The 12143-nt window shown below is 42.9% G+C and overlaps 1 protein-coding gene across 1 annotated transcript in view; it reads left to right on the top strand.

Annotated features, from left to right (window-relative positions):
- Positions 1–7742, top strand: part of CRISPLD2 (cysteine rich secretory protein LCCL domain containing 2) — a 139488-nt gene extending 131746 nt beyond the window's left edge. The window contains exon 15 of the mRNA XM_069217670.1: positions 6529–7742. Within this exon, the coding sequence (XP_069073771.1) occupies positions 6529–6583 (55 nt within the window). The 3' untranslated portion in view covers positions 6584–7742. The remainder of the gene's footprint in view (positions 1–6528) is intronic.
- The last annotated feature ends 4401 nt before the right edge of the window (positions 7743–12143 follow it).

Genomic DNA, 12143 nt, shown 5'->3' with positions numbered 1-12143 from the left:
CGGGTTAGTGTGTGTTTATGTGAGAGTGAGTGTGTGTATGAGTGAATGTATGTGTAAGCATTTTTTTGTGAGTACAAGTAAAGATGGAATGTCGTGTGATGTCACGTCCGCTACCCCTGGCATTTTGGTGAATCGATGCCCATGGAAAGGACACTTCTTTAAGATTGTCTCAACCATAGAAAATAATTAAATATGGACAACTCAAACGTGTTGCGATCACATTTCACCAAAGCCGACATTCAGCTAGTACTCCCTGGGGTCACTTGGGTATTTCAAAAACTGTGCAAAGTGGGACAATACTTTTCCATAAAAAAGGTGTTTTAATAAATAAAAAAAAGATCATGAGTTATCATAAGTACATGCATATGCATTGGTGTTTGGCGAGTGCCCGGAAAGCATGAGAAGTTCATGGTCAGGAAATACTATCTCCAAATGCTGCCCCAGGAGGGGGCTCTGTTCTATGCAAGGTGCATGGGATATTTACATTTCATGCGCTAGAGCCAAGTCATAGCTTTGTAGAGACAGTTCAAACCATAGGACACATGGGCAGCTCACCATTCCTTTGTTTAAAAAAAAAAATAGGCTACATATGGACTGATGTATTTGTTGTCATAAAAAAACATGGAACTTATTCAGTGTTTGATTCTGAGATATAGTTCCTAAAACCACACCTGCCCACAGTGCAGCTTACAGTGAACATTTGACAAAAGTATATAAATATTTACATAATGAATAAATCTATTTCATTTTCTATGTAATATCTTCATAACCTGTGGTACATCTTGAAATGTAGCCAATTGTAAAGCACAGTGTCTGTGGAAATGACCGGGCTTGACTCTGAGCGGAAAATTGATTTGGGCCAGTGCAAACATTCACATTTCACATTTATTAAGTGAGAGAAATGCGCCACCAGTAGGAAAAAGGAAATAACCAAACACTTTGCATTAAGGCAGCGGCTAAAGCAGCTTACCTGCTATATTTGTGTTAGTTTTACACCTCATGAGGCCCCTGCTTTATTGAAATTCATTTTTAGGTCTGGCTGGACAGGGAATCTGTTTGCAAGATATTTTGTTTTCAGTATATGTTGAGCGGGTTTTGGGTCACTTCCTTTCAAACACTGGCTTGTGTGGGTCAGCTCCTATCAGCCACTGCTTTGAGACAGCATCAATCGCATCTTCTGTCAACCCAAGTCTTAACTGGTGCAATTGGCTGTTTGGTGTATTGTTTAGTGTCCTAGGAAGTTCTTACATTGTCCTTTGCAGATGTAAAATAGTCCCTTCTATATTACAGTCAGTCATCACATTGTTTGTCGCATTCAGTTCTTTATGTCATAAATTATCCTTTGTTTTTTTTTCATTGCAAGACAGATTTGTATACTTGACAGTAAAGAAATTAGGTTGCTCCCAAAGGGTTGTTCCTTTATTGGTGCCAGTAGGAAGAACAACACATTGGAGATCCCAGTACCTCTGGCTTATACAATTCGCAAAAACTTTTTTACCAGGTCAGTAGTATAATAGCTCGTTGGCTTCCAGGAGCTTCGAGTTACCTGCTGGTCATAGGTCCCACCCCAGCAGTGCTGTTTTTACATTTCATCCTTCTGAGGTCTAGAAACATGGGGCAAGTTTTACAAATCTCCTGCATTGTCCTGGTAAGGCAACACAAGGGCTTAATTGAGATTTACTATGCCACGCTAGACCCTTTTGCGCCTCTGTGTGGCTTAGTAAATCCATAATAACACAAGTTTGCACAAATTGCTGCCTTGTGTTAACCCTGCATTGGGAAGGCGTTCCATGGGTGGAGCCTGGACATTCGCATGCACCCAACCATGGATTTTGGCGCATTCCCAGATTTAGAAAGACTTGTAAATCTAGGAATGGCCTTCCCAACATGAACATAACAAGGAGAAATATCTTTATTTACCCTTGTTATTTCCTTATTTCCTCTTTCTACATGTGCCACATTCTGCAGCAAACATAGGAGGAAAATGTCTCGAAGGATTGTTTTTGTGAAGAAAGGTGTCCCTTTTTGCCCAAACACAATCCTTCCTGTAACACAGGCATCCTTGCTCCATGGCACAAACATGACTGTGTTGGCAAACATCAATATTAATTCTGCATAATTGTGCAGTTAATGGCTGGACGTAGTTAGGTCAATAGCTGTTGTTTACTAATGTTTATAATCATGCATTCACTCACTCACTGACCTGCAGTCTTGGTCTAAGGCCCTGTGATGTCTCTTATGGTGAGATTATTGGTGTGAAGATCTGTCATCACTTCTCTTGTTGTAAAATTATTGAGGGTCAAAATGTGTTTAAGGTTAAGTCTGCTACCTTCGTAATTTAAGTGAAATCATGCCTCTTTGTTGATTTGCAAAGATTTTTCTAAGTTTACCAGAAGTGTTGCAGTTTGGGTCATATGGCCATTTTTAGTTATACATCTTTGCATTTAGCTGTCTGTTGTCAAAGAACTATAATTTACAATACTAGTACTTAGAGAGAGCTTTGGGTTAGCCCATTGCTTATCATTGTTTGGCTTTCTTGTCAGTCTTGTTTGATTGCTTATTTGTTAGCTTCTGTCCTCTACCTGTGCATAGGTTCTTTAGCATCCTTTTGATTGGATGACGTGTATCCTTCTACAGCTGTTATCAGATAAGCACTTTTTTCTTTTTTTGAGCACACCATGGGAGTGCATGTGTTTTCCTTTCTGCTCTCTTCCCCATGCACTACTTCCACCTCGCATTCCTGCACCGTGCTGACAGTGGTGCTCCCCACACCTCACCGCTTCTCCCTAAAAACACAGCAACAGGTATATTTTTCCACGGTTTGACTGAAAAACTGTCTGATAGGGTGGTTTTGTTTAACCTCCTTTGACCAATATGTTGCATTATAGCCCAGGCCTTGGCACACAAAGGGAGCGTATATGGAGCTGCGGTGGGAGGCGGGTTGCTGCACTCATCTCGGCTGGCATTTGTGGCTGAAAATGTACGAGCATGCCAGAAAAGATGTATTTTCCCATGGAGGACGGTACATGTGCTCCCTGGACTGCAGCAAATGCCTGGTGAATCTGTTTGTGTTCCGGGTCCTGTGGACATAAATCAGGCCTTCGCAGCTGTTTTCCTTTAAATTCGGAAACTTCCTTATACTTGTTTAGTTCTGTTTAGAGTTTCCTGTATGAAACCTATTTGAAAAACAAACCAAGCTGTTTATAAAGACTGGAAATATTGAATTTAATTTGCTTTCTTAACAATGCCTGACAAGTAAACATTTGTAAAGCCAATGGCTTTACATTCACGTTATAAAGGTAAGACCCACAGGCTCTGTTAATGGTATTGACGTTTTGAGTCTACCAAAGAGCTGTATTCAAAACATTAAAGTACAATTAAAGTACAATGTAATTGAAGGTTTTGTTTAATTAGAACATAAATGTGTTTCAATTTGCCAACCACACAACCGTCATTGAAGTGGCAGATTCTTTATAGCAGTTGGTGATAGTTGTACAAATAAATAATGTGCCTGTAATCTCTGAAGCACAAACGTGTTTGTCGTCCATTGGACATTTGGAATGAGCTATGCGCAAAATAACCCTGCATGCACCTGCAGTGTAGATATCTAATGTATGCATTTTCTATTAGAACGTGTCTTGTCTATTTCATGGTATAGTGGGTCTGTTTTTGCTATTTTTGTAGCTCTCTACATCATTAAGGTACATGGTAGGGGTTTTCAGTGTAAGTCCAGGATGGCAGGGTCCGTGCCGTTTTTTCATGATAACAACAGACTATACCAGTGTGTTAATTGCAGATTAAATGAGTGACAATTAGTCTGATGTGGATGTCCTGAAAATCTTGCAAGGGTCATATGTTAGACACCCCTGGTCCCTCTCAGACCTGTTCTGTTAACCTCACTCTCATTCTTCTTTTTAGTCATTCATAGCTCTCCTCGGTCCAGGTATGAGCCTACATCCCAACCCTTCTTTTCTAAGACACTTGAACACCTGGAGATCTATACTTACTCAGTAGACTCTACCTACACTGTCCTAGGTCCCTCTCAATCTGGCTATTCCATGCTCCAATCCATGTAGGCAACTCTCAGACATATTTAAAAGCAACTTTCTGTACAGCACAGTCCACTAACACCAGTTCCTTTTCTCCATTACCTCCATTGTGGCATCTGACAGTCAGCCACCCACTCAACCTGGCAACCGCCTCACCCTAGCCAGTGCCAGTACCTCGCTGAATTAGTTATCATCTGACATGTTGAAGTAATTCACCACCACCATCAAAGCCAAGTTGAATATTCTGGACATGAAAAAGAGTTACCTTTAATTTCTATTCAAGACGACTAGTTCCTTCATCTCCATCCTTGTAATTGGCAAAACTGACTGAGGTTACATCCTTCTAGTTTGCTTTGCACATTATTCATTTCTTCCTTCCCTCCTTCTCAGACAAAAACCTCAATACTGCCATACAAATCGCCTTTCATATTCAGCGACAAACACACACATCTCCTTACAAACACCATCCCCGTTGCTGGCAGCCAAATGTAGGACCCTCTACAAAAGTTATTTTTCAAGACTATCTAGGACACTTAGGTGGTCATTCTGACCCTGGCGGTCTTTGACCGCCAGGGCGGAGGACCGCGGGAGCACCGCCGACAGGCCGGCGGTGCTCCAATGGGGATTCCGACCGCGGCGGTAAAGCCGCGGTCGGACCGGCACCACTGGCGGGGTCCCGCCAGTGTACCGCCGCCCCATTGAATCCTCCGCGGTGGCGCAGCTTGCTGCACCGCCGCGGGGATTCCGACCCCCCCTACCGCCATCCAGATCCCAGCGGTCGGACCGCCGGGATCCGGATGGCGGTAGGGGGGGTCGCGGGGCCCCTGCAGTGCCCATGCCACTGGCATGGGCATTGCAGGGGCCCCCGTAAGAGGGCCCCTACAAGTATTTCACTGTCTGCTGCGCAGACAGTGAAATACGCGACGGGTGCAACTGCACCCGTCGCACAGCTTCCACTCTGCCGGCTCGATTCCGAGCCGGCTTCATCGTGGAAGCCTCTTTCCCGCTGGGCTGGCGGGCGGTCTGAAGGCGACCGCCCGCCAGCCCAGCGGGAAAGTCAGAATTACCGCCGCGGTCTTTCGACCGCGGAACGGTAATCTGACGGCGGGACTTTGGCGGGCGGCGCAAGGTCAGAATGAGGGCCTTATTCTCCTTACCCATCTCAAAACCTCTCCAGCAATGTTTCCTTTGTGAGCTCTTGCTCTGCCAAACTCCGTCTCGTGTGGTTCCCAAGCAACCCTGTGCATCACTTGATTCAGACCCTTAACTACAGCTAGAATCCTCTGCTGGAAGTAGCTTCTCGTTCTCCATGACATCCCAACTCACATCCTTGCAAATAGTTAGAGCTTGGCTTGGGTGAAATGTCTTACGCAGGCATAATCTCACATAGTTTTGGTAATTCCACTGTACGCTTGTTCCAAAAAATTCCTAAAATTCCACTATTATGCTGCGTCCCATAAATATCTACTGTTCAAGGCAAAAAATTTGCATGAGCGCACAATACCAATGCAAATAACCAGAACGCGAATGCCTACTGTTTGAGGCAATTGTGTTTTTTTGTGCTGTTGTTTATCAGTAAAATGGATCCTATATTACAAAATGGATGCAAGGACGTATTTCATGCTTAAATATAGTGCCACATGCTGGTTTTGCCTTCCAAATAATTATGCGTAGTTGCAGGTCATTTTTTTGAACAGTCGCATAAATACGCAAAAGCAAATTATGCTTGTTTTGCTCTTCCACGAAGTGAATCGAATACTTCAAATTCTCAGAATGGATTCACAATATGTTTGATTGCTTACTTGTTCCATGATCTTGCTGGTGCAGTAATTATGTCTACCCTTGTTAACTACTTCATGGTATCTTTTAGGCAGTGTTAGCCTTCTTCCAGTTTGAATCCCCTCCTATTGAAGATGGCTAGGATTTCGTTGAAGTTTTAGAGTTATTGCTTTCTCTAATTTGATTTTGATGTTTTCATCCGTGGCCAACACCAAAATCTGCTTCCTCTGAGGCACTATGTTCTACTGTATTAGAATTTGCAGTTCTGTAGACATTGTTCATTTTTCTTTGGTCCACTTTGTTCCATATGAATTAATGGATTTGTGTTGGGTGCTTCCCAATAACATCCCATCTTAAGGGCTTCATTTTAATTGTTTTGTTTCAACGTCGTTTGCATGTATTGAAGTCTAAGGTGAGACCTGCTGTCTCTTTAGGATTCTCAATTAACTGCTGGTAGTGTAAATGTATAGCTTGAGTATGAACTCTTACACCTGTTTGTCATAGTCGCTGTTGATCCATACGTTGGCATCACCATTAAAAGAGGCTTGGAGGCTGCTGTCTACAGTGTAACATCTAAGGTTTGCTCTAGTGACAAGGTGGTGCATTGGGGGCTTCAACCACTGTGGCCAGCCAACAATATCTGCACTTCAGATGTACTTGCTTACAAATATTTCAATTGTTGTTTCTTTCTTCTCCACAGTAAAAAGAAAGTCACAGAGGGAAAAGCATTCAGGATCTTTGCAGTGAAACAGTAAGAGCACATTTTCCTGGAGAAGACGTGACTTATCCTGAGGTAGAAGAGAAAGGCTCCATTCCAGATATGCAGAGGAGGACTTTTTTTTACAAGCTACATCTTTTGCCAACCAGCCTTAATCTTCTCCTCCTTATCAAAAGTATTGTCACTAGTATTATTTTTTCAGCCAAACATGCCATGTTCGGACTGAACTGTCCACATCTTGTGAGAAACTCTACTGCAGCTTTCGTGCCTGGACATTTGACAATCGATGCATGGACTCTGTGTATTATAGAGACAGGAGATGAAAGACAGCGGACTAGTGGCTGCCTGCGAAGCTGGGTATGCCCATGTAGAGTGGAAGAGGTCGTAGTGTCTTCATATTCTGGGGACACTAAACTGTTTCTAAAACCTTGGGGGGCATCAATAATTTGAATGGTATGTTAGGTTTTGGGAAGTCATCATGCAATGTAAAACTCGTTTGTCCACACAGGGCCTTCTTTGGAGGAGATTTTGAGTGAGCCCTTCTGTGAGTGTATGACTTTGGACTTTTGTCAGCTTTGAGTCAGTCTGCTGTCGCCACTCTAGGAAAGGCGACCCTCCATTGAATGAGATGGTATGACTGCCATGGTCCACTGCATGGTCACTTGTATGGCATCTGTGGCGAATGTGGCACAAACATAGCAACTGCTACAGGTTCCTACTGTTATCATTGTATGTTTTTTAACAGAGGTCCACTTACAGGGCCAAGTTTCCTAGATTTGGATTTTGGCATTCGGTGTATTGCGATATCCCCAATCTGCCAAGGAGTCGATCAATTACTCGACCAATCCAGTGCCTTGTGTTGTGCTTTATGCTGGCAGAGCCAGTTTGTTAGCACTAACCAAATACAATTAATCCCTTTGGAACTGGGCAAGGAAAAATGGATTGTAGAGAACCACACAGAGGGTCACTTGAGAGCCGCGATCAGCCTGATGTCCCTCGGCACTGTACTCCCACTGTAAGAGCAAAGGGTATTCAACTAAATTCAATTGCAACTTTTTCTCCCCCTGGGGCGACTTTATATTTTTCACATTTATGTTGCTATAATATTTTTATTACGGTTTGTACAAGTTATTCTATACAGCAGTGCTGGTTTATCTATAGTTAAGCAGTTATTAAAAGCAGATCCTATTTTGTTATATGTTGATGTGATGCTTGTCTGCTTTACCTAGTCATCATGTTCTTTTTGTACAGTGTATTGGGATGTTTCCTGTGATGTGTGGGTGTTTTTTAGATTGTTTGTATATAGCGTTTTTAAGCCTTAGATCCATTGTTACTTCCTTGTGGTGCTGCCATTTCAATGGGACATTTTTAGCCACGGTTTGTGGGGGAAGGGAGGTGCTTAGGTGTAATGTTAATGGGGAAAATTGGCTACTACCTCTCCACCAAGAGGCCTTTCATACAACTTGTTTCTAGTGAAGAGAAACCTGCTCTGAAGTTGGCATTCAACAGCCCATATACTCTTTCTGTAATGTGCCCATCTGTGTCACAGAGCTAGTGCCATCAGAAGAATATGTATGAGAAGACATTCACAGCTGGGGATCTTGCCTCACTCACACCTGCCTCGTGGTGACTGTCAGACATTGCAGAGTTTAGAGTGGCATCACTTAGAGCAGCTTGGCAGGGCACATTGTGAAAGGGGAACTGTGGCGCGCTGCCATTTTCAGGAGGAAGTATCTCATCCCTGGAACCAACCTAAGGTCCCAGGGATAATTGTATTGCATAATGTTGTGTAAGGGGGTGGAATGGAAGTTCCCGTAAAGATGAACACTTCTTTCAACAAAGCCCAAACTGATATAATGCCCCTACATTGCTTATTTGTAGGAATGTACTGCATTGGAGCTGACTGCTAAAACAGAAACAGTTCACAGTATTTTTAGGTCTTGGCAAAAGACAATCTTAGGGGTCTGCGTGCAGACATAGTGGCCCATATTTATACTTTTTTAGTGCCGCATTTGCGTCGTTTTTTGATGCAAAATCGGCACAAACGTACAAAATTCAATTGTATTTTTGAAGTTTGCGCAGCTTTTGCGTCAAAGCATGACGCAAATGCGGCGCTAAAAAAGTATAAATATGGGCCATTGTGTCCAATAGAGTTAGTCCTTTTTGTCAGCCCCTTGCTCATGATTAGATGGTTCTGTTGCCTATCTCAGTTGTGTGCTTCTGATTCGATGGCTTTATTAACTTCAGAGTATTTTTTATTTTTATTTTACATTGAGCACGTCATTGGCAGCAAGCATGTTTCATTGCTATCGCCCCTTGTCTCTGTGCTGTTCTGTCTTCGTTCCCTGCTCCTCTTCTCCCCAGTGCTCCCGATTCTGCTCCCCAAGTTGAACATAGTTTCTTCACATATATTTTTTGTTACAAGGTCCCAGCAGCTGCAAAGAGATGCTAGGCCGTTCTGATAACTTTTTACCTTTGTTATTACATTTACCACTCTAATATGACCATCTGTCATGTTACAAGAGTTAATTACAAAGGGCCACCTCTGTCATGTACCCACTTGTGTCACCAAGCACATGTGGGCATGAGCGCAATGCAAGTGTGTGAATCGGCAGCCACCTTGGAACTGATTTTTTGCAATACAAAACTCGTTTAAAGTTTGCCAAACACGGATGCACATGCATCTGGAGGCATGTGCACAATCGGCAAAAAGAATTGTTACAGCAGTAACTCAGCTGAGACTAAATCAGCGATCTTGGTGTGCATGCTAAACAAATCAACCCATCCAACGGAGTCCTAAAAACCCCATCCCATGGCCAACTTCGCTGCCTACTGGGTGTTTTGTTTATTCCTTGGACTCTGTAACTCATGTTTGGCTAAGACCTTCCTCTATTAAGCCTAATGGTGCTCTGACCAGCATGACTGCTCAGTGTATACATCGATCATGTCCCACAACCCATTTGTACCCTCAACCATACTTAACTCAACTTTAAACGTAACTTTATCTCAATTTTCCTTGATCTGGACATTTAATGGCCTCTGCCTCAAACGATGATCAAAAATGGCATGTACCAGCATTACAAGACAGCCTAGTTTCAGAAACGAAGAGTCAGCATTTTGCAAAGTTAAGCTGCAGTTGGAAAAAATGCACTTTCATGTCCCTCTCCTCCCCCAGTGGTCCCAGGAAATTAATCAAAAGGCGGTCTTCCCTTCCCACAATACACAGCGAATAAAAACCATGTAAGCAAGCATTTTCAATGCAACGGGTCTCGCATTACGTTGAGTTAGAGCTATTAGCATTGTAAAATCCTAACCGTACTTTTCTTGCCACATTAAATGAAAGAAAAGAAAAACGAGCGCGATCGTGCTGTGTACAACAAAGCACGATCACGCTGCAAAATAAAGAGAAAAAGTAGTCCAGAAACCATACGGAAAACATCGAGCCTCGTATGTTCGAGTAGCTTACTGCTGCTCTTGAGGAGGTCTAAACACTGGAAAAGGCATGACGTATGCATGCCTTTTACAAAAGAAAAAACACAGGTTTTAAAAGGCAAGCCCATGAACCAATGAATGTGACTGACGTAACATGGGCGTGGTTAAAATCCCCCTAAAGAGACATTAGAAGAGGGACGGAGCAATTTGAGCTCGCCTCTAAAAAAGGGATTCTATGTAAGACAAAGATCCATCAATGGTAAGCAGTCAAATTCTGCTTCACTCATCCACGGTGTGCTGCAAGTCTTGGCTTTCTTAGAAAGCAGAAGTCTTCAAAAACCTGTAAGCACAACTCTATGCTTTACCACACACTCTGGCATGTCATATCGCAATGACGACATGTCGTGAAGAGAACACTTCCGAGAATTAGGCTTGAACCCAACATTTTTATTTTTACAATTTGTTATATGTTTTCTTCTATGTCAGCCCAGCTGTACATGCCTTTAAGGCATTACCTAGTTTAGCTGCTACCTATCAGCCGATGGCTTGTGATGCGCAAGGTGTACGCGCAATGACACTGGCCACATAGTCATGTTTGACTAATCTCAGAAGGTGTAGGAAGAAAGTCTGTCTGTATACAATTCACAATGTAAGGGCTGTCACTGTGCTTTTATATTGCACTGCTGTCATTAATATGGCCTTACACCGCTAAAGAACTACCTGAAAGAATGGTACGCTGCCTACTTGGAAGCCACAATACTCGGAGGACCTTAAAATTGAAAGTTACAGTTGTAACCGATTCTAGTAAACTCAGCATTAACCAGAAATCTGCATTTAAGCAGCAATTCAAGCCAAGGGCATCGGCAGGACAAAAAAGGTAATATAACAGAACCAACCAGCATTCGAACGTTAACCTAGCATCAGGACGAATTCCTGTTCTATTTCCAGTATGTTAGAAGCTGTTTCACAAATGATTTTAAGAAATGAAATAAGTTATCATTCATTTCTCTCCCTAACTCTTTTTGTTGTGCAATAACCGATAATATGTGTTAGATTGCAGATAAAGTGTCAATGGCCTAGGATGTTCTTAATAAGTTTATAAGCGCAGCTGTTGCCTGTAGGACAGGCGTCTTGGCTCTTCGGACGGTGCACACTAAAAGGTCTCAGTTTTGTTCAAAGAGCCAGGTTTTGACCACCCCCCTGCTTTTAAGCTAGTCAAGTCCGGAGCATTTTTTATATTTAGAGGACGAGAGTTCCAGGTTTTGACTGCCGGGTAGAAGAAACACCTCAAACCAGGGCAGGAAGGAGGGAGGACCAGCAAGATGCAAAAAGAGGAGTGAAGAAAGTGTGAAGGCTGGTATTGTTTGAACATGTTCTTGAGATAAGATGGTTCAATGTTGTTAAATAATTTAAACTAGGTAGAGTGATTTAACGACAGGATGTTTAGCCACAGGGGTCCCATGAAATGTATGCAGAGAGAGGGACATACAGAGGCTGAAGGTGATAGTCTTAATATGGCACAACTGCTGGATTAAAGGCATAGAAAAATAGGCCATCCTAAGTATAAGGAGTTGTCACAGTCCAAGTGTGAGGTTATTAAAGCATTAGTGACTGTCCTACACACATCCAAAGGAAGACAAGCACAGGCCATTTTTGACATCCAGATGAGTGTGAAGCAGAAACCTGCCACCTGGTTGATTTGGGCTGTGAATTACAAATTATGGTCAAAGAGAGATCTTAGATTTCTGGCCAAAGAAACTGAAAGCAGTGGAAGTCCCAGGGTAGAGGGCCACCAGTGGAAGACCTTATATAAGGTTGTTTGAGAACTGAATGACTTCCGCTTTTTTCGCTTTTCTGCATAAGGCAGTTGGTGGCCATGCAGGCTTGCATTGAATTTATGCACGATCCAAAGGCTGCTCCAGTGGTGCTTTGGTTGGCCAGATGTTAAGGATGATCTGTGTATCATCGGCATAGGATATGACCTTGAAGCCAAATGAGTAAACAAGTGTGGAAAGAGGGGAAATATAAATGTTAAAGGTGTTGGGGGTTGTCACAGAACCCTGTGGAACGCTGCACATGATTGGAGTAACTGAGGATTGAAAGTGGGAGGGAGAGGATATTTGGGACCTATCACTGAGAAAGGTGCCCAAGTCAATGGCAGGCCT

Source organism: Pleurodeles waltl, chromosome 12 (assembly GCF_031143425.1).
Source record: "Pleurodeles waltl isolate 20211129_DDA chromosome 12, aPleWal1.hap1.20221129, whole genome shotgun sequence".
Classification (NCBI taxonomy): Eukaryota; Metazoa; Chordata; class Amphibia; order Caudata; family Salamandridae; genus Pleurodeles; species Pleurodeles waltl.
This window is presented reverse-complemented; position numbering and strand designations above follow the sequence as displayed.